The 23170-nt window shown below is 34.4% G+C and overlaps 1 protein-coding gene across 1 annotated transcript in view; it reads left to right on the forward strand.

Moving 5' to 3' along the window:
• ZRANB3 (zinc finger RANBP2-type containing 3) overlaps positions 1-23170 on the forward strand; it is a 37153-nt gene that overhangs the window by 12115 nt on the left and 1868 nt on the right. Inside the window, exons 3-18 of the mRNA XM_026040885.1 lie at positions 6032-6050; positions 7759-7937; positions 9625-9856; positions 10453-10538; positions 13141-13312; positions 13713-13841; positions 14713-14832; positions 15562-15681; positions 16136-16315; positions 16582-16734; positions 17359-17818; positions 19419-19622; positions 20238-20329; positions 20517-20618; positions 21468-21610; positions 22786-22929. Coding sequence (XP_025896670.1) covers positions 6032-6050; positions 7759-7937; positions 9625-9856; positions 10453-10538; positions 13141-13312; positions 13713-13841; positions 14713-14832; positions 15562-15681; positions 16136-16315; positions 16582-16734; positions 17359-17818; positions 19419-19622; positions 20238-20329; positions 20517-20618; positions 21468-21610; positions 22786-22929 — 2535 coding nt within the window. The remainder of the gene's footprint in view (positions 1-6031; positions 6051-7758; positions 7938-9624; positions 9857-10452; positions 10539-13140; positions 13313-13712; positions 13842-14712; positions 14833-15561; positions 15682-16135; positions 16316-16581; positions 16735-17358; positions 17819-19418; positions 19623-20237; positions 20330-20516; positions 20619-21467; positions 21611-22785; positions 22930-23170) is intronic.

Genomic DNA, 23170 nt, shown 5'->3' on the forward strand with positions numbered 1-23170 from the left:
TCACAAGGGAGTGACCTTAAGTTGGACATATAGAAATAAAATGATTTTCATTTAAACACTTTTTTTATGCCCCTGAAACTCATTATATGAAACTGTACTGCTATTATCTTCTCTCTGATGCAGATTATTTTCATGTGGCTTTATATCCTGTAATCACTCACGTCACTCAATATCTAGCCTAGGCACCTGTCCACCCTTCTGTTTCTCCAATTAGCTCATTTGCATAATTAAAAAATACCCATTTCTCCTTCTTTACAAAGGTGATTCCAGTATCCATAAATATAATTTGTCATCCACAAACATCTGTCCAGGAGCTCAAAGGTGTGGAAAATTATCCTTTTTGCTCTTCCAGACTTAGAATTTTTCTGACGAGTCCTGGATGATGGTTTTCTGCCTTCCTTAGTTCCTTTGCCAACTTGTTTGTTCTTAAATTCTGGTTTCTTTCTAGACATTACTGGAGTAAGAATGAACTGTTGCTTTGCTTGGTACTTGGCACCGTTACAAGGATGTTCTGGTGTTACATGCTAACTCTTGGCTTAGGTTTTGCTTCATCCGGGGTTTTGCTTCATCCAGATTTGAGTCCCTTCACAGTCTCTTGAACTGTGAAGTTCTTCATATTTAGAAGAAAGCTTTAAACACATTATAGTGGATTCTATGTATAACCTCAACTGCGTTGATTGGCATGCTTTTGTGTGAGGAAAGGTAAGCAGTAAGATTTTAGACCTATGAGCACCGGAGGTGAATCAACAAGATAAACCTTTCTTCTCTGTGTACATATTAACTTACTACAGTGCTTTCTCAGACAAATGTTTCTGTTCAGTTCATTATGTTTGTTTTTCAATGGAGAACTTATTTCAAGCTTAAACAGAGAAATACATCTTTAAATGAGAGGTTCTCTAAATCTAAATGGAGATCAGGAACCCCCTTCTATTGATGAAAGGTATTGCCCTACCCAAAGTCTGTTAACACAATAATTTGCAAAAGGGTTGTGAATACCAGGAAAACTAGCAGCATAGGCAATGTATCCCACTGAGATTCTGGTAACTTCTCCTGGGGAAAGGAGAAGTTCTTTCCTCGATAAATGGACAGAAATTTGAATGTTAGTCACAGAATTCAGTCTGAAAGACAGGAAACCTCTAGAAATGAAATTGGAAAGAAGCTGAAAGAATCTTTCATTGACTGTGATGCTCTTTATATAGCTGAACTGTGCTGCTGAGGGTAAGTGTAACTGGGATGTCTAAAATGATTCTTCCTGCCTCTCTGAAACTTTTGACCATGTGGGCTGAGCTTATAACAGGATATGAAGCTGAGTGTCATAGCTCTGATTTGTATTCTTGGATAGAACTATTATTAAGGTGTCATATGAACAGATGGGATATACATGATGAAGCTTAAATCGAGTAACTACCAGTTGAGAGGAAATGACTAATTGAACAGATTCAGGGAACAAGTCTGTCTTCTTGCAGTCAAAATATGTGAAGTAAAAATACATATTTGTCCCTTCAAGTGTATCTGAAGATCTGTTTCTCCTGCCTTGACAGCATGGAACCTTTATGTTCGTGTTGGCAGCTTGTCTGACTGAATAATATAGAACATACTGAATTTTGCTCTAAGTAGAAGTGGAATATTTTAAAAGATGATGTAAAGCAAAATGTGAAATCTTGCTTTTTAACAGCTTAATACATTTATTGGCTATCTTGAGTTCTGTGTGTTTTTAGCTATAGGGGAGGTGCAGTTCTGTTATTAGCTGGAGACATTTGATAGTTTTCCTCAGTGATACAGTATACAGAGATAAAATTATACTCTTTTTTCTATTTTTTTGCCTATTGGACAACTCTTGGACTTGTGATATTTTGTAACTACATTAAGCAGCAACATATAAGACTTTTATTAAAACTATGAAAATTGGGGAGGATAAATGCTATAAAATGCTTTAGTCACTAAAAAAAAATGCTTAATTTCCATTTATATTTTATTAATTCTACCTATATAAGTTCATCTTGTGTATCACGTCAAAACTTTAACTGAGGTAAGTATAAATAAAATGTKAATTATTTTACTTCAGCAAAATTTAAACTGCTTCATGTTGAGAATTTGAGAACAGTGATTCATGCCGCAAATTGTATCCTAGCAGAGGACTTAACGGATTCAGAGACTTTTYTAAGCAATTAACTGGGACCTTTAAAACAATTCATATGTCTAGTCCAGTATTAAAGTGGCTGAAGGCGATTAATGCGTTGCAAGTATTGCAGGAAAATCCAAACTATTTATGACAAAGCTATTTCAGCACTGTGTGGGAAAAGAGGATTAATACTTAGCTAAATAGCAAGATGTTACTGTAAAATCATAAATATATGCAGTACAATTCAATATGAAGGGTCAAAGTGAAAATTGTTATATTTTCACATATATTATCTTTTGATAATACCAACAAAAACACAAATGGAGGTTTTATATGGAATACTATATTTTTATTACTTTGTAAGGAGGAAATACACTGGTGTCATAGAACAGGGAAAGATCTCCTGTGTCTTGAAGTTTCTGCTGCTGCTGCTGCTACAAGCCCCCATATTGAAGTTCCTGCAAAACCTAGGTTCCATCTTGTAATGAATTTGGCTTTTGCCACATGAATCTGTGCAGATATCATTCTAGAGGTTATTGGTATAATTTTAAAAACCCTTCTAATTGCTAGCCTAAGTGTGTATTAATAGTATAAGCCATTTATATATCAACATTGTCTGTTAGCTTAGCAGTACTTTCTATGACGAGAATTTACCCGTTTTGTGAATTTAAAGAACAGATATAAGAGGAATAATCAGAACAGATAAAAGAGGAATAATCATTCAATTTCAGTTTTTATTTTCAAAGATTAAACCATGGCCTATTTCTCCTGGTAATTTCTCTTGAGGCAGGTTCACAAATAWGGTTTTAAATAATAGTAATGAAAAGGTTCCAGATATTTTTTTTCCTTCCCTCTTCTAATATGTGTGTCTCTTTAACAGACGGATATTCATTTTGGATTCCACAGAATTATAATAATGTTGACCAGTGCTACCTGACTTTGCAAGTTTTTTTGAAAAAAAAAAAAAAATCTATATTCTCTTAACAGGAAGGTAYCTGACAGATACAGCTCTTTTTAATTAGCCAATTCTTGAGTGTTAGAACCACATCTGGGAATGTCGGTAGTCTCACGAACATTTAGGAGAATGATTACTGAAAACAAAACCCAGAATTTGTCATATGATATAGGAGATACCACCTTGAAATTCRGTCAAAGCAAATTTACATGCTGGAGTAGTCTCCGTTCTGTTTAGGCACTGGCCTCGACAGTGGAGATGGGGAACTAAATGTTTCCGTTAATTAAAAAAAAAAAAAAATCCATATATTCACAAAACATAAATTATGCTGTTTGGTTACAAATATTAATGTCCAAAATGTGGGTAAATTATTATTTTTGAGATAACACTGTGAACAGTTGTTGTTTTTTAGGAGGATATGAATAGATCTGTACATAATCTGAATTAATTTCAAAGGTGTRGATAGCAGCTTTATGTCTTTGGTTACACTAGAATTTAGAATATCCATGAGAATTCTACCTGCTGTGGTCCTTAATCATGTAACTATATTTTAAGCACATGRATGTTATCATTGAATCTCTGTTTGTTTATTCTGGTACTTTAGAGTCGCTGAAGGTAGAGAAAACTGTATTAATCTCTGCATCATGMATGTCTTTGAGGAGGGGTTGTGTTACAGATAAATGATGGCAATTATTTTGTGCTTACTTTTGTTTGTCAGCAACAAAGTGATGAGTTTCTATAAACATGTAACAGCCAGCAGTTTTGTCCCTGCTATTTCACTTTGGACTTTTTAAGTGAAAGATAATTGGCATAAGAACAGAAGATGATCTATAGCAACATTCTGTGTGCAGAGTCTGAGAAGGAGTTAATTGCAACCTTATTCCTCTGCAGATAGTGATGTTGTTAAAGTGACTACAGTTTAATAAAAAAAAAAATTGTTTGAGAGAGACATCTGTTCCCATAGTTGAAGTGTTTTTATGGCTTTTTAATTTCTGTTCAGCTTATAATTGGTAAAGCAATTTGTAAACCACTCTGAATTAATTTTAGCTTATTATTTTAAAAGACAGAACATTGATTCATGTTCACCAAAGAACAATGAAATAGAATCTTATGTGCTCTCGCTTTGATTTCTCAAGATTTATGGCTGTYGTTAATGTAGATTTATTGAAATTATATAGAAAATGCCTATATCTAAGATGCCATTGTTAATATCTCATTTTTATTAAATTACAGTAAGATATAGCTTGGTATGTTTAGAATTGCTGTATTTCTCAGCACAAATTGGCAAGGAATAYTTGCATTCTTATTCTCTTTACCACATTTTCTTATTACCAGATGCTAGTCAGATGCACTCTACTTTTATTTTTTGCTATATTTGTATCCTTCCTCTGATATCCTTTAGGTTTAAAAATACCGTATAGCTGAAAAATGTCTTCAGTTTATTCTTGAGATGCCTCTGCTCTGTAGCTGGTTGCTATGGTCATAGTCATCTTCTGCTTTTGTGTGGAGGATTTGAAAAAAACCAGCAGTATTGGATTGTTAAACATTTCAGGCTTCAAACTGTCTTTTCAAAAATGTGATTTATGCACTGAAAGCAGGTAGCCTCCAAAAGAATCTGCAGAAAGGAAGACTTACTCTGCAAAACTGCCAACAGTGCATATTAACTGGAAAGAATTCCTGAGAGTTGTTGCTTTTCTGTCAGAAAACATTTATAAAGCCTTGGCTAAAGATATTTGCTGCTTAGAACTGATGCTTAATTACTGTTATCATTTAGTTCAAGTAGTGGCAGTCAGGACTGTATTTCTGAATGATTTGATTAAGCCCATGTCCTGTGTGAGGTACTGTGATACCAGATGGTGGGACTTATTATTCTTCTTTGCAGTTTTTGGAAAATTTGGGAAAGTGTACAGTGCTTGAAAAGCTTTCCAGTTTGCTTTAGAGCTGGAGGGTTCATTTAATTGCTGCTTAACTKAAGTCTGTGGGGAATGACAATTCTCTGCTAGTTCTTACAAGGATGCAGGAATCCATATTTAGTACCTACCCCAGAGCTTGCTTTGACACTTCCACTATTGATTCTCATCAGTAAGTACTTGGTAAATCAGTCCATGTTGCCTGGGGTGGCCACAGGAGAAAAGAGGAACTTCAGTAGTCAAGCAATTCCCTTATTCCTCATCAAGCCTCAAAGACTTRAGGAAGTTTGTGTGTGTACTAGAAGCATTGCAAGTGTAGCTAGACCCTATCTGAGCTAGAATGTATGTAGGAAGGCACAACCTAAAATACCTGTCAGGAATTTATATCAGATGCAGTACCTGATGTTTAGAAAATGTAAATRGCCTGAACAAAATTTGCCAGTTTTGTTTGTGAAGTTGAAGTCATTATTGGTTTTATATGAAGTAATAGTACTTAAATGACTCCAAAATGGGGGAAAAAAAAAAGTTAGTTTTCTAATATGCCAGCCAGAGCAGTTTATATGGTGGAGAGGAGAACCAATTTTATCTCAAAACAAGCAAAAGATGTGGAAAGCAGCTGTTTAAAAATCATCCTGACATATAAACTGTTCTTAATCACAAACCTGCAAAAATATCATTTAACTATTTTTGAAAGACAATAAAATTGAAGATGTACTTCTTCCATTTAAATTGTCTCACAAGATTTTAACATAGCACTAGACTGAAGAAGCAACTCACTTTTTGCCATTAAGTTCTTCGTTAATACTAACAAATTGAGTGTTTTTAGAATAATTGACATACTTATTTTCATATCAAAGATACATTTTTAGTTGATTTCAAAGATACTGTGTGTGAAATGAAATCTACTTTTTTTTCCCCTTTTTTCATTAGTTCGGTATATCTGTAACCTAAGCCTTTGGCAAACTACTTGCAAGTATTGGTTTTTCTGTTGTATTAATAATTTCTGCTGACTTTTTTTTGTCTGTCTTTTTGTTTCTTATACAGATGTATGATTGCTGATGAGGTAAGTGATGTTCCTATTCTTTTAACACTATTCTCGTTATTTTAACACGTTATTCAATTGTGATGTTACTCAAATGGGAGTTTTTTGTCCAAGTGATGTGGGCCAGCAATGAAAGTGATGTGGGTCAGCAATGAAAGACTTATAATTCCTGTGATAATAACTGATAATATCTGTTTCTTCAAACGCTGGAGGGAGAGAGAGAGAAGAAAGAAGGGAGAGGGAGAGATTGTTGAGAATAAATACTTTTTATACAAATTTTATAACAATTAGGCATAAGAATAGAACGTGAGATTTCTGGAAACTGAAAAAAAAAGTGTTCAGGGGAAGGAGAAAGGAAAGCTTGAGAAAAATTGAAGTATCTGCATTAGCTCTTTGTTCATTAAAACATTTTGTTTATTCCCTTCCTTGAGAAAGAAAATRTGCTCTGTAGAGATAATCAGCAGTAGAAAGTTCTGCAGGATATATTTATTCTGAAATAAATGTATATTTAAATCCTAATGGCAATAGATTTGGCAGCAGGATTGTGTAGTGTGTATTTTGCAACTGTGAATATATCATTAAAATAGGAAGAAAATGCTAATAAAAGAAAGCATTAGTATGGTTAATGTGTATGCAAAAAGAAGAGTTGCATATGAAAACTGGCCTTTATTACAAATACTATACATACACCTGTATTACATAGCATATTGGTAATAAGCTACTTTATTTAAGACTGAAGCATAACTTAGAACCTTCTGTAAATCTAAAATTCAGAAAATTACTTTTCTTTCCTGGAGCAAGGTAGACACCACCTTTCATTTTTCCCCCCAAACTTTCCATTATTCCATGCTAGCCACTTCCAAGCCTGAGAAGGAAGTATTTTAAAATAAATAAAATACTTCCCCCACCCACCCACCCACCCGGGGGGGGGTGGGGGTGGGGGTGATGGGCTGATGATGGGCTTTATGGACTAACCAAGGTTATGGGTGCACTGCAGCCCAAAGACTTGCATTTTGTCTCTGTCATTTCCACTCAGTTGCTTGAATCATGACCAGTAGCTGGGCAGCCCAGCAAATCAGGGAGATACTCTGGCAATCAACGAAAAATGGAGTTTTGGTGGTGTGTTGATGGTGGATCTGTTTTCTTTTTTATTGTTTTTGTTTTACTTTCTTGGATTTAGATTTGCTTACAGTTGGTTCAAGCACTAATAGTGACACAAAGAGGGGAGGGTTGTGGAACGGAGAGAGGAATTATTTTTTTTCAAGAGCCTCAAGTACTTAATAGGGAAATCTCTTCAGCAAAGTGTTTCATCTGCCTCCTGTTCTTTTTGTCTCTATCAAAATTTGGAAGTAAAGACAAAACACATAAGACAATCTAAAAACCAATATCCTCCTATGTATCATCTTTTTTTCATCTTCCTTGCTGCAGCCACCTATTCAGGCACTCATTGCATCAAAAATTAATCAAATACTGTTTTTCATTTTTAATTCAGGGTCATCAATTCATATGTGCTATCTATATTATTCACTGAATGGGAGAGTTCTTACTCTGAAAGTATGAAGCTTAGTAGTAGTAATTTCCTGTTAAATATATCCAAGTATTACTACCRTTTGGTTTGGTTTCCCTTTATCTGATTTTTGTTTCGCAGAATATTTTTGACTTTTCTGATTGGAATGCGACTTCTGACCACTGACTTCAATTTTTATTTCGTTTTTCTTTCTTTTCCCAGATGGGATTAGGTAAAACAATTCAAGCAATTGCCATTTCCTATTACTATATAAAGGAATGGCCTCTGTTAATTGTAGTACCTTCGTCTTTGAGATATCCTTGGGTTGATGAGATGGAGAAGTGGATACCAGAACTCTCTCCAGATGATATTAGCATCATTCAGAATAAAACTGATACTGGGTGAGTAAAGTTCTTCATTCTTCTACATAAAGACTTAYTTCATTCAGTGAACTGGTCAGAGTATTTATGTGATGAATATACAGTACCATTTATGGCTACAAWGAGAAATTAAGATTCAGACAGTCTAGATCCAAGAAATATTTTTCATTTGTGTTCGTTATCTTTCAAGTGAGAATTGATCTTAGGGTATTCATCTCCTTTGAAACTGGGGATCCAATTTTTATAAAAAGCATATGCGTGTCTATGGAAAATTAGATTCCTTCARAGGTACCTCAGATTGAACACATGGTTATTTATCCACTTTAATGAACTACTTTATGTTCATTAGTTTCTGTAAAATATTTTGAACCTGKTTTTTTGGAGAACTTTTGGAGCATACTATAAAATAAGGAAGTAACTTCAGTAATGAAATTTACTGTTTGAATGTTGTTTTTTAACTTACGAATTAGTTCATATTAGTTAAATACTTGAGCATAAATCTAAGTTGTTAAAACTTCTAACTGCTTTTGAAATTGGATATTTTTTAATAGACTGGTTCGGCTGAAAATAAGTAGTTTTCTTTTAAAAGTACTGTGTTTTTCTCAACCCTCTGCAGAGAAATMGGAGAAATTCTTTTTTGCTGGTTGCTGCATTTATCTACCCACCGCCACCGTCCCTGATCATAGTGACACTGCACAAACCAGTGGCTTTTCTCCCACATACACGGGCAGAATTGTTCATGTGCACATACTTTCTTCCTCTGAAAGAAATTTTCTTCTRTAAAGAAAACTTCAGCTTAGCGTATTTCCGTTATTACCAGGGAACAAATAAATATTAGGGAACATTACTGTTTGACAGATGAGTGGATCAGCTTTGACTTTTGTTCTGGTAATCTGTCTAACAACTCTGAAGAATTCYTTGTTGCTTAGAGACTCCTGAAGGACCACAGTGCTCTCTAGTGATTTCTAAATCATTTGGTGCATTGAAGCTAAATATATCCTTGAATTTATTGTAGGAGATTCTTTTCCACCTAAATGCTTGTATTTTTTGTGTTGTGCCTCGTGATTCCCTGCATTTTTTGTTTGTTTGTTTGTTTGTTTTCTCTGTATACTGTTTGGCCAAAAAGCTGGATATACAGCTTATAAACTAAGTTTCTCAGATGGTGAGAGTCAGCCTATGTAGTTTACAGTTTTCACAATAGCCAACACCCAGAAGACAGACCAGGTAGCTGTTTCAGACTGTTGTTAAGGTGACTACTTGGCAGCGAAGGTAGCTTTGCATAGATAGCTTGAATAGAGATATTACCTCAAGTTTTTCAGCACTGTTTACAAATTGTGTTCATAATGACTTGATTCTGTTGTGTAGCTTTTTGTCTAGAGCATGGTTTTATCTCATCTGATATTTCTGGAAAAGCACAAATTGAACCAAGACAACCAAATAAAATTTTAGATCTTGCTTATAAATTCAAGGTGTGTCTTCTGAGAATGCCCGAGAAACATATATGATTTATTTAATTCTCATTTAYTAGAAAGTGGAAAACATGAAAATTCTGTGTTATTAGTCTTGACAGCAGATGTGGATTAACCAGTACAAAATGTATCTTCATACCCTCTTAATAAAAATTACATTTTTACATTTATCTCTTCCTTTTGTTTTTCATGCTAGTAAAAAAAATCACTAACAGAACATCTGTATTTTCTCTTTTAAGGAGAATACCAACCAGCAAAGTGACAGTTCTGGGATATGGCCTGTTAACTAGTGATGCGCAGACTTTAGTAGACGCTTTGTACAGGCAAAACTTTCGGGTGGTTGTGATTGATGAATCTCACTACATGAAGTCCAGAAATGCCACCCGCAGCAAAATTTTGTTGCCAATTGTACAGAAAGCTGTTAGAGCTATTCTTCTTACTGGAACTCCTGCTCTAGGAAGACCTGAAGAGGTATAAGGAATACTATGCTCTTGTTAGGGTTGGTAATGAAGGAACAGTTTTATAATTTCTTTGAGTATGTATAGTTGTATATATTCAGACATAAAACAGTGCATTAGTATGTACACATATATGATAAGGTAATGCCATRTCGTCTGGTTTTAATTGACTATATTGATGTTTTACAAGCTTGTGTCAAGCTTGAGCACAGATCACATGCGGCTGTTTCCCTTTTAGGATTTAATATTACATAAAAAAGACTGTATTGTTGGTTGAAACAGAAAATAGCCTGAACTATTATTTGTTCCAATTGGATAGGAGAGTTTAAGCTATACAAGAACTTGCATTAAATATTCTGCTTCCTGATCTGATTTAGCAAGTCCATTGTTTACCTCTGGTCTTTCTAGTATTCCTAATGTTCATTGGTATTGTGCAAGTGGAAAATATATATCTTGTGCTTGCTGTGATCCAGAAAGATTTTTCTTTCTCAACTTTACTGAATTGGGGAGGACCAAATAGTAAACTGTTCTCATACCAAATCTAACTAACTGCTTTTTGTTTTCAATCAAACATTGGAATGAAATTGAACATCTTTTTTTCTTGTACAGCTTTTCATGCAGATTGAAGCACTTTTTCCAAGGAGATTTGGAACTTGGAGTGAATATGCCAAAAAATATTGCAATGCTCGTGTCAGGTATTATTTTATTTGCCCTTCTATTTTCCTATGAATTATTATTTTTTTTTTTCTCTCTCTCTCATGTCAAATAAGAGAATTGTAAAGTAGTACCTCTGTTACTAAGAGGTACTAATGCTTACCTCTAAGCCTTACATCATGCTTAGAAATGCAGGGTCAGAAACTCTCATTCCATTAAAGAACGTAAGGACCTTGGAGAGGAAAAGAACCATCTGTATGATGCATCCTGCATAAGCATAGAAGACAATTTGGCAGCATTTGTTGCCAGAGTGTGTAGAACTGTTTAGGAGAGCAAGATTTCCAGTCTATTTAAYCCTTAAGTAAAAAATTGGAAGGTATTAGAGTTTGAGAACAAGTTCAAGTGGCAGCCTTGCATGAAAATATTTGTAGATTTAATACCATTAGTGTGAAGGTTAGGTGTTACTTTTTGCAGCTGGAGTGGAGGCTCAGCTAGAAGAGAAGTTTTTGATTTCCAGTCTTGTATCCATATCACGTAATCACTTAATCCCTTTTCTTACTATATTTATTTACAGGGTCCATTCTTTAGTATCCAATCACACTTAAAAATAATACTTATCTCTCTGTTTTACAGATTATTTGGGTAGAAGTATATAAAAGTATAAAACTCTCAAAAGCAGATCAGTATAGTTGTAGTTTAGTTTAAGGGACTGAATGTAGGTATTTTAAATTCTTGTCCCCTTCCTTACTTCTCATTTCCTATATAAAATTACTCATTTTGCTTTTCATATACATACATAATGACCTTTAAAATCATTTTACTGTTTGCATCTTTTGTATGTTTTCAAGTTTTATGTGCTAAAATTATTAATTTAATGAGAACTTCCTWCTGAATTGATAATCTCAGATTTAGTTTAATGATCAGTTTGTCTAGATGTGCTCTGAAACAGAGGAGAGAGCTAGCAAGCTTTGATGTAAAATACCCATGCAACAGTGTAATAGTCTAGAACAAAAGAAATTTGGGAGAAGGGAGGAGCATTGTTGAAATCTCTTAGCTACAATTTCATGTKTATTGGAAATGATTTTGCCAGCGAAATTAGCTAGCAGCTAGATATCTACATTAGTAATTATGCAGTTTCATTTTCATATGTGCTCTCCATCATATGCATTTTATCAGCATTCAAAATCAGATAACAAGAGGCAGTGCTAATTAGTTTTCAGACTGATAAATGCTATTTTTCCATGATATTTTGACAGAATACACGTGTATTTCTCGCACCACATGGGTTACATGGGTACATCACGGTTTGCAACTCAGTCTTAGATGATTATCTTTTTTTTGGAATATCATAAATATAATAAAAATCAAGCTCAGGGTTTGGCAAGCTCCCAGTAAATAACTTTGTCTTCATGAGTTGCCTAAAAAACATCCTGTGGTAATAAACTTGATAGGGTTCTTTATTGCAGCACCTTTCTGTAAAAATGTTTTTTACCTTAGGCCATCCTAGATACCAGATTCTGAAGACGAGACTAAAAGTATTTCTGTGAGTTCTTGTCTACCATTTCTTATTTATATACCCAGTTTTTCAACTGGGGAGGAGGGACCTTCCTAAGGACAGCCAGTAGATGGTCCCAAGAATAGGTGCCACAGGCAGGCAATGTGCCTATCCTTTGTACATACAATATTTGCAGTGTGTTGTGGCAGTGCTTTACCAATTCCAGTACCTCAGCAGTTGGCCAAACTATTTTTTGGCAGCCAACTACAACACTGTAGATAATCTCAATAAGGCTTAAAATTATTTAGGTAATATAGTTCTTTAGTATTCTTAACAATATAAAAATAAATGCTTGCAACATACTCTCCTGTCCTCAAAAGATGTAACCTTAGCTTTCAGGCAGAGCCAGTGGAATGTGTCAGGCGAGTTATTTTGTTYGAACTTAAACACAAAACAAAGCTGTGAGAAGAAAGGAAGACTAAATTGTTAATTCCCTTCTCCTTTTTACCTTTAATCTCTTTTTCAAACTGAAACTCTTCACCCTATTTAATCTTGTTCATCAAATATTACTGCATTTGAAACTGGTATAGTTAGCCTAAAAAAAATCTCAACTGCAATCAGGAGGAAATTCTTGGCAAGGGGAAAAAAGTAGTATTAATACCTGTACCTCTCATTCTTATATTAACTGTTCTCTTCTGTAATATAATGGTGAAYGTTTTCATTATGTTTTATTTTCATTACTAATTTTATCAATCTCTTTTTAATATAAAGCTATAATACCTTTGAGTCTTTAGTTCCCTGTGAGCTCTGCCTTCAGTTCAATGTGACATTTCAATGATGTGAGTTTTAAAATGATACCCAACGCTTCTACTTCCTGTACAAAAGGAAGTATAGATGTGATAAAAGACTATACACATGACTGAAGTGAGGCCTATTGGTGTCTACTGGGGAACTTAAATAGCTCTAAGACTTTAGTATTGGAAGCAAGCAGACAGAAAGCAATCATCTCTCCAGTATAACCGGAAACACTGAAAGTCACTATCCAGCATACTTTCACATCTAACTGTGTTTTAAAATTATATACTGAAGTTTTCTATTGAAATTGGAGAAGTTAGTTTCTAYCTTCAGTGTTTATTTTTCTTTTTCAGATTTTTTGGTAAAAGAACTCAGTGGGATTGTAGAGGAGCATCAAATTTAGAGGAACTGCATCAGCTTTTAAGCGAAATAATGATCAGAAGACTGAAGAATGATGTTTTAACTCAGTTGCCTCCCAAAGTTAGGCAGCGTATTCCATTTGACCTCCCACAAGCTGCAGCTAAGGTAATTTTTTCACTTCTTCTAGAAACATATTTGTTAATTTTGTCTCTGTGTTCATTTATAGTCTATGTATATTGTAGGTATGTTGACGAGCTTATGAATTATGAGTTAGGTAAGTGGTTAGAAAGGTGATAGAAATTTGGCTGAACTGGTGGACTAAGGGAATTATCAGCAGCTCAGAGTCCATCTGGAGGCTAGTCACTAGTGGTGTCCCCTAGGTGTCAATACTGTCAGTCAATAGGTTGGTACTGTTTCTTTATCTATATCTTTATCAATGACCTAGATGACAAGATGAATGCCCACTTAGCAAGCTCACTGATCCAACGAAACAGGGAGAAGTGACTAATAAGCCAGATGGTKGGGCTTCTATTCAGAAGGACCACTGATCTTTTCTCCCAATTAGGATTTGAATACAACTTTTGCACAGTGGGAGAAGTTAATGAGAAGTCTGAATTCAAATGCCACTGAAAACCACTTTGTTGAAATTATGAGTCTGATCACACGCATGTATAAAGAAACAGCCATTGCCAAGGTAAGCCTGGAAGCCCTCTGTTAATGTATTGAAAATGCTYGGTATATTTTAACTTAGATGCAATTAATTGTATTGAACTGAATATTAGATGAGGTTGATTGGTTTGTTTTATATTTGAATATGAGGAAACACTGTTGGTTTCCTTGTATGTTTATGACCTAGACTGACTCCCATTGCTAAGTTAAAGCTATTGCTGATTATATATCCACAAAGTAGGCTGAGAGGTTCCAGGCACAGTCTGCTGACTGTGGTGAATGCATCTTCTAGGCTTAGGGACATATCATYGGTATTTTAATAGTTTTTAAAGAAGATCTTGAAAATGTTATTTCAAATACATCAATTAAATCTTTAAATAGAGCATTTTTTGGTAACTAAAGTATTGTGGGAGCAACTAGATTATTCTTTCAGTTTTGGAATGCCTCTTTAGGGAGAAAGATACAGAAGTTTTAATTAAATGTTACATTATCCWTTTAAAATATGTTAATAGGGAAAAATCTTTTCTTTATCATTATATGAYTTATGTCAGGTAATATTTTTAATTAAAATGTATTTATTTACAGCTTAATCCTGGAAAAAAAGACTCCTCTTTTTCTTTGTTATTTTCTCTGAAAGAATGGGATAGGTCTCTCTAAGACATAAACTTATAGTATTATTTTAAAATTAATTTGAATAATTGAATACTTACTAATGTTGTGGTTTGAATTTGAAAAATTGTAAACTTAGCAGTATTAGTGTTTAGTAATATTTTGGAATGGATAACCGAGAAGTTGACCCATCTGCCTTTTCGTATTTCAGGAAATTGAGAAATGTCAAAACTGTCTTTTTGAAGATTTCTCTGTGTCTAATAAAGACTCACTTTCTTATCCTTTAGGCAGGAGCAGTAAAGGACTATATCAAAATGATGCTTGAAAATGACAAATTAAAATTTCTAGTTTTTGCTCACCACTTAAACATGCTTCAAGCCTGTACAGAGGCTGCTATAGAATGTAAGGTAATGGTTTAATATTTGTATACTCAGCTTTAACATTAAGCTTTAGAAGTACAAATCAGCTGTATTTGAATTCAGTAGAGCTATCTGTGCACACTGGCATTTATTGAGTTTAAGTATATATAGGTCTAAGTCATTGGATATAAAGGATTGCGTAGATTTGCAAAACGTTTATATTTCAGAGATAAACGCTCGTCTATTATAATAGGTTATTCTGAAATAGATGTTGTAGTTAGCTGTTTCCTGAGTTTTCCACAAATTTCTCTTTTTTTCCCTTAAGTTATCTTTCCTCTTTCTTAGTTTTGCAGAATGCCATAATCTTGCTTGTACATCTAATTCAAAAAGTGAATGTATCTGCAAACTACCTCCATATTGTTGACTAGGGAMAATCAACCCTTGCTAAGGGAATAGAGGCTTTTTTTTTTTCTTTTATAATAGTAAGGTAGTATTTTCCAAATGCTCATAATTAAATAATTTTAATAACCCTGTCAGTGGAATTATATTTTTCCATTCCATTTTAAAAGCCCATGTTCCGCTTTCTTTGAAAGAATGCTACTTTTCCATTTCTCTAGATGTAATCCAAAGGGCGTATGATTTACTWCTGTCCCCAAAACAGGCGCAGAATAAATGTTTCTGGGATGTTATTGTTGTAAATGTTGGATTGGGGGAGTGGATTTGGGAGGGATGAATGTGTGTGTCCCAAAACTGATGGGGATGTCTCTAATTTTCTAGGCTCGCTACATACGAATAGATGGAAGTGTTCCTTCTGCTGAAAGAATACACCTTGTTAATCAGTTTCAGAAGGATCCTGACACACGAATTGCTATTTTGAGTATTCAGGCAGCTGGTCAGGTAGGTTAAAAAAGGAAATATGTAAAATAATAAAGAGTATAAATATTACAGTCACTTGGTGACTGAAGTGTACTAAAGGCAGTACACAAGGCAACTTTTGCGGACTTTTTTTTTAATACTAACAGTATAAACTGCTTTGAGCCTCCGTGAAGTTAAAGAAAATGAAGATAAACAGCAGCATCTCATACTTGAATAATCAGTAAAGCTCTGTTGCTGTAAAAATACCAGATTAATAAGAAACAGATGTTACTTCCACAATGAAGAGCAATGTACAGCATTTGTGAACTGTTTGATATTTTCTGAATCTTATTAACATCTACCTGAGGCTCGACATAGTAATAATTGTAGCATCTTTTATCTATTTAAAAATGTTTTTACAGGCACTTTCAATACTCGGTTTCTGTGTAGAATCTTTCTTTATTTATTTTTTTTTAATATTTCTAATTTTATCTAGGGTTTAACTTTTACTGCTGCTACTCATGTTGTGTTTGCYGAATTATATTGGGATCCAGGCCACATTAAGCAGGCAGAAGATAGAGCACATCGAATTGGACAGTGCAGTTCTGTAAACGTTCACTTCCTTATTGCAAAAGGAACACTGGATCCTCTTATGTGGGCCATGCTGAATCGTAAGGTATGTGTGGTGGAACAGACCCAAATAATACAGAATTCACTATGTGCAAGTGCTAAATAACATTTTGCTTTTCTAGAGCAYTGTCCAAGCATTAGACACCTCGAACTGCCAAATACCAAAGTAATTATTATTTTGAATTCCTCTTGAATTTCTCACTTTACAAAGACTGAAGTGAATTTGCAAGAGAAGCAAACTGAGTAACTTTAGCTAACTCAGTTCCAACGTATGAATTCCCCAGGAACTTTTTGCAAGTTTTCTTTTTGCAGGCCAAAGTTACAGGCAGCACCTTGAATGGCAAAAAAGAAAAAATGCAGGCTGAAGAAGGTGATAAGGACAAATGGGATTTTTTGAGTTTTGCTGAAACCTGGACCCCAAATGAAAATCTAGAAGACTTCAGAAATGATCTTTTATTTACACATGTAAGACTCAAAGTTTATGTTTTTTTCAGTGTTCTTTTATTTAAAAAAAAAAAAAAAAGCTTGTTCAATTACACTTTGTTTGTATACTACAAACTTTGCTAACAGAGAGAGTGATTTCTTTCACTTCCTTTCTGAAGGAGTGAAAAAAATGCCATTTGTGTATTTTATGCTCCTAACTCCCGTGACATCGCGAGATCTTCTGAGCGCCATGCCCTATGCTCTTTGCCCTATGCTATACTACATCATCTACYTTTGCTAAGCTCTATACCTTATTAAGCCCTAAAAGCACAAAAACTCCTACAGCCATTTTAAAACTTTGCAGTTTTATTACATTTTAAAGCCTCTCCTTTTAAGGTACATCATCAGCGTGTCAGTTTTATGTATTTGTCCTCTGATACTGCTGTTTCAGAGTTTTGATAAGAATTTTAAGTCWATTGTCTAGAAAAGAGGACAGCAATTTTGAGTTTAACTTCTTTTAGCTCATGTAAAAGAAGTATCACTTGTTTCTGCTTTTAACAAAAGTTAACTCTAATAGTAATTTCTATTAATAAAGATATTACGATTTTAACAGATTCTGGTGCTGTAATTATAAATAGGGTTTACTTTTTTTTCACCCTTTACTAGTTTGAAAAGGAAAAACAGCATGACATACGTTCCTTCTTTTCTCCAAAATCCTCCACTGAGAAGAAACGCAAAATATTTTCTTGCAGTGAACCATTAAATCTAGCTTCAGATTCACTTGAAGTCAAAAAAGARGATGCAGAGAAGAGTAATGAAAACCTAGATTGCACAGGAATGAGTGATGTGGATTCAATTTGTCATAAAAATACTGATGAACCCGAAGCTAAAAGATCGAGAAGCATAAGTGGATCTACTCCAGTCAGGTTCAGCAAGAAAAATTCTTYGGCTGGAAAAAAAACCRCWTTGTTTACAGAGAAAAAGAATGAAGCCCCTCCTCGTGGCTTAAATCCTTCAAGTGAAAACACGGCTTTATCTAAAGTTTGGCACTGTGATGTTTGCACGTACAGTAATAATGAATTACTCCCTTACTGTGAAATGTGCAATTGCCCTCAAAGCAGTAATGGTAAGTGACCTGTGCTGCACAAAGAAGCATGCATATTCATTTGTGATTTCCTTCAGAGTATAGCTTTTTTTTTTTTTTTTTTTTTAAATGCTTACGTATTCACAGACCTGGCCAAATGATGAACAGACATTAATTTTGTTTTTGCTTAGGCTTTTTTACATATGTTAATTTTGTGCAAATGGAAAATTCAGAAGAATATTAAGAGGATATAAATTCTATAAATAAGAGTACTTAATATTTATTCTAAGTCCAATTAATTTCCTTTTTCTGTAGTTGATATGGCCAGGTAGACATTTTTATTAACTCCAGTATGGTATGTTAGTCATGAAAGTCATTACTTTGAAAATAGAACATTTGTTTTTCTAACAGKTTAGAATAAGATGTCTCTTTATTAATTTATTTAAACTATCTGGAAACTTAAAACATATTCTTAGAAATTCATTTCTGTATGCCATTGAAGTAGGAGATGCAGTCTGTTTTCTTTATGGTTGGTGGGCTGGATTCTGTTTTGTTTTTATGAATTTGAGAGCCTTTTTTAAAGCTTGTATAAATCCTTTCTGATATTGTCTGTCAAGTTCTGAACTTCACAAGTTGGAAAGAGAACACTGCCTGGAAATTACTTAGTGTTCTTGTGCTATAAAACAGCTGCATATAATAAATAATTGCTAACCACAAGATTGGTTGCGTGTATTTTGACATTAAGCTGAGYGTATGAAATTTCATAAATGGAACATCTTGTTCCATGCTGTTTTCCTAATATTAAAATTAGCATATAAGAGATACTTGTTTGTTATTACTTACTGTTTATAATACTGTTTTTTCATCTAATATTGCGTGATGAAGCAGTTTTGTAGGAGTTGCTAAAGGTAATGTCAGGTGTCAGCAAAGGAACAGGAAGGTACAGAACCCTGACCTCTTGGTGATTCATCCATCCACAGCATTGCGAAAGATACCTAAAAACCCAGGAGAGTCTGATGTTGCACCCACTCTAGAAAGCAGGACCCCCAGGGCAGGCAGCCCAATTTGGTATTTTTTCTTAGCTCTGTGAATCCYGTTCTAATGAACCCTTCAAGGGGCGCCCGTGATCTGCAGCTTTCTCTTTTATTTCTTCCTGCATGACATGCTGAGTCCTGAATTGAATTGGTCAGTTTTCCTATGAATCAAATGAGACTGTAGCTACTTCTGGAATTGCCTCTTCCCACCATTAGGGAAGCAAGTGTTAAAACTCAATACAGTCATGATCAGAGTAATTTATTTGACCACCACTGAGCTTTGGTTTCAGAWATGTGGTAAGAAGGAAGAGAAAACTTAACGCATGCTTTTCTAGAGTAAATATTGGCATTTGTACAACAGTATGCCATATAGTTTCCTTTCAAATAGTAATACTGGCAATTAGAAACTTCTATTTCGACATAGCTAAAACATGAAAGGTTTGAATTTTAGCTTAAATTAGTCTAATTTGGTCTTATTAGGGATTGTACCGTAATAATGCTATAAAACGTGGGATTTTTTAATTGCATAATATTTTCTGCATTTTGTATATGGATTCTATTTTTACAGAAAGCCTGAATGATAGCTTTTCTTGCTCTTTTCCCTGTAGTTAAGAGAAAACAGGAATCTTCTGCTAGCCAGACTGAAGAAGATGTATCAAAGGACTCTGAAAGAACTGGAGAGAAAGCAGCATGCAGTGAAGAAGATGAAACAGGGGATTGCTTCGTGGAAACAACAACCCAACAGTCCAACAAGATCAGTGAATTGGAAGTTGTTGAAAAGGAGAATGAAAATGGAAAGAAGTGTGAAGAAGGTAAAGGAAAGAGACTCGTATGTAACATGAGTCATAATATCCATAAAACTATATTAAATGCTACTGGCGTAGAGTAAGTTTTTTAATAGGAGTACACATTTAAAAGACAGAGACATGTATATGAGCTAACCCATGTCCTTTATTTTTAGCTTAAGATGCACTCAATTTTCAGGAGGGCTGAACCCAACTGTTTTGTATAACTTCTGAGTTGTCACTCCTGTGGTGGGTTTATGAAAAGCTATCAAATTAGGTGCTCTGAATCTTAAGTAAAAATGTGCAATTTTACTGAAGCTTGTCAGGGTATTTACTTCTATCCAGGACAGTCATGGGCACAGAAAGTGAGAAGTTTCAGAGGAAGTTTCTTAAARGATGGGTATCATATTACTTTTAGCATCTGAATAAACTGCATGAATGAAAGAGAAAACTARGGTCTCTGATAGCAGATAATTAAGTCTAACTTCATGATGAGTATATCTATATTGAGATCATGTTCTTACTAAGCTAAGTACCATGTAAATCTCCACCAAAATGTTTTAGCCTAGACATGAAAGATTTAAGAATATATATATATATGTGTATATATATATTTAATCTCAATTTTATTTCTCTTTGTAGATGATGTAGATAAATCAAATATGTTTCCGGTGTATGATGGGCTTATGTTCTGTGCAAGCAGGAATACTGATAGAATTCACCTCTATACTAAGGTAATATTGCACAAATAGGTGTATTTGTGGGATTATCATGCATCTGTAGCAAATCAGTTGTCTGAGACATTTTACTTGGGGGCCCAAATTTAGCTGTGAGGGAGAATAATCATTTGAAACATACATTGTTTTCTTTTCTCATTTGGTGCTACATTGCATCTGTAAACAAAACTATTTCCCTGTCCAGGATGGTGAACCACTGAATCATAACTTCATTCCATTGGACATACAGTTGGATAACTGGGAGGATTTACCAGAGGCTTTCCAGCAAAAAAGAAATCGATCCTTGGTAAGAACAAATTTTATTGTGGCAATGATGATAATTTAGAATGGTGTTTTTTTCTCGTTTAAAATAAATGCAGAACACTTTCAGGGCTTGGGATCTAGGTACTATTTCATCAATGCAAATAGATCTTAAATGTTGATGTGAATATTAATTATGCAGTCTGTTGCTTTGGCAAATTATCATACATCTTGTTAACATTTTCATAGATGGAATCCAACTAGGCATCACTTAATTTCTCATTTACAGGATTAGTAACTAGCATTTGTAAATCAACAAAATAACATTTTAAAGGTTATACATTAAATATGGTACATTGTGAATAAAAAATATGCTAGTTTGTATCRGTTACAGTTACAGTTTTGACAAAATGTTCCTTTAGTAGGGCATGAGTACTCTGAAATGTATAGCTTCTCTTATTTCTGYAATAAAGATTACATCCATAATGGCATTTAAAGCGAACATTAACACTGTCAAACCAAGGACTCAAAGTAAAAATCCAGGTTTTTAATCATTTATGCAGTGTTAGCTGTTTAGGATAGTTTTCTTACTTTTCTCCTTACATGACAGAAACTTAACTTGGAAAATCAAATTATATCATGTAGAAACAAAACTCATTATTTTAGTAGGTTCTCCAGCAAGACTTGAATTCAGATTCATGGGACAGATACCTGATTGACAGAGCCCACCCTTTGGTGAGGTATAGGCATCACCAAAAAAGGGGGGGGGGGGTGCAGAAGAAATCGCGGCTATTTGTAAGACTGAAAAGACATATTGAGAAGGCAGAAGTTCCCCTGTATTTAAGTAATTCAGTTTAGTATCTTTTGTGTTGCTGACAATAGCATTCTCTACTAGATACTGAGATTTGTGAAAGAATGGAATCATCTAACAGCAATGAAACAGAAAATTGTCAGAAAAAGTGGTCAGATATTTTATAGTCCAATTCTTGCTGCAGAAGAGGTGTCTAAAAAGCAGTCAGTGGTTAGCAGCACAAAAAGGTATGGTTTTCTTTTTCTTCTTTTTACTGACTGATGGAAGAAGCTTCATGTGTTTAAATTAAGGTCAAAATATATATCTACTTACAGGCACTGAAATACAAGATGATAAATTACTAGTTGCCACCAATGACACAATGTTTTATTCAGAATTCGGTCTACTCCAACTCTTTGTCATACTCATTTTTTACTTTACTTTTTTTCTGTCCTCAATGGATGACATTTCTCAAAACCATTGTTTTCTTTGGTGAGTGTCACTGAAAAGTGATGAAAAGTTAATTCTTGTTCAGATCTAAATTCAGCTTTCTTCCCACTTCTGTTCTTTTCTCTGATAATGACACTCTTTTCCCTGATGTATATTTGCATCCTCAGTTTTGTCACTGCTCTTCACAAAACTTCTCATGCATACAGATTTACTCACCAAGGTACTTCTACAGAATCTCGTTTTTCTTCTGAATCCCTACTTATGATGTTGTCCAGGGTGGCTATATTTTGGCAGTAGATAAGWTTTCAAGTAAATTTATAGCAGATCTTGTACTTCTGGTAATGTGAAAAGGATGAATAGCAGGAAGTTCAATAGTGTTTCTTAATCTGATGCTTAATTGTTTCTTTTCACAAGAAAAATCCATAGTCTGGGGTTTAGCATCTAGTGTCATACAGSCAAAGTGTGTTAATGAGAAGCTGCCTGAATAGCAGTGTTTTGAAGAATGACCAGAATGAAGAAACTTTAAGAGCTCTGGTRTATTCTATGATTTCACAATAAAATAAAGAAGCGGGTTCAAARATAAACTAAGTAAGCAAGGAATTCTCCAGAGCTTGTAAAGTTTTCCATRTTATCTGGAATATCTGTGATACGATATCTAAATGAAAGAAAATGGCTTTAAAACTTAATTTTCAAACAGTATCAAATCATTTTCACATTTTTAATTAYGGTTTATGTAAAGCAAACTACTGAATAGAGCTGAAGCTGTTTCTAGAAAAAGTAGTTTACGTAATGTGGAAATATTACAGAGAAGCAAATATTTCAAACTTCATTCATATGACACTTGCAAACTAGGAATATTTTAAAGGGTTGTGCACTATCRATCTTGCTGTAGATGACTGTGGATGTTCTCTGAGAGAAATTGTTGGTTTTGTAGAACAATACCAAGTATAGTGAGTGAATTTTGAATTTTTAGGTATGTGACCAAGGAGGATGTTGCAGCAGCCTCCCTKAGCAAAGCCAACAGCAGCGGGGGCAGCGTTCGCCTCATTTCCAAAGAAAGCAGAGGATGTCTGAAGAATAAAGATGCATCTACTGAACAAACAGGTCATTCCCCAAAGTAAGTTTATTAATCTGCTACAGTGATTACAGTGTTACTCTATTTATACTCTATTCATATTCACGTTACTCTCTAGTAGGAAGTTGATGGGTAGCCATAGGAGTTGCTGYGACAAAACAGGAACTTTCTTTGACCTTTTACTTCCATTAAAGGAGGGGCTGAAACATTTTACATTTATTTGTATACACAGTTGAGAGAAACTACCTTTTCTGTATAAATAAGAGTAATATTTTGACCTGAA

The sequence above is a fragment of the Nothoprocta perdicaria genome, unplaced genomic scaffold, assembly GCF_003342845.1.
Source record: "Nothoprocta perdicaria isolate Ctin4 unplaced genomic scaffold, notPer1 scaffold_27, whole genome shotgun sequence".
Classification (NCBI taxonomy): Eukaryota; Metazoa; Chordata; class Aves; order Tinamiformes; family Tinamidae; genus Nothoprocta; species Nothoprocta perdicaria.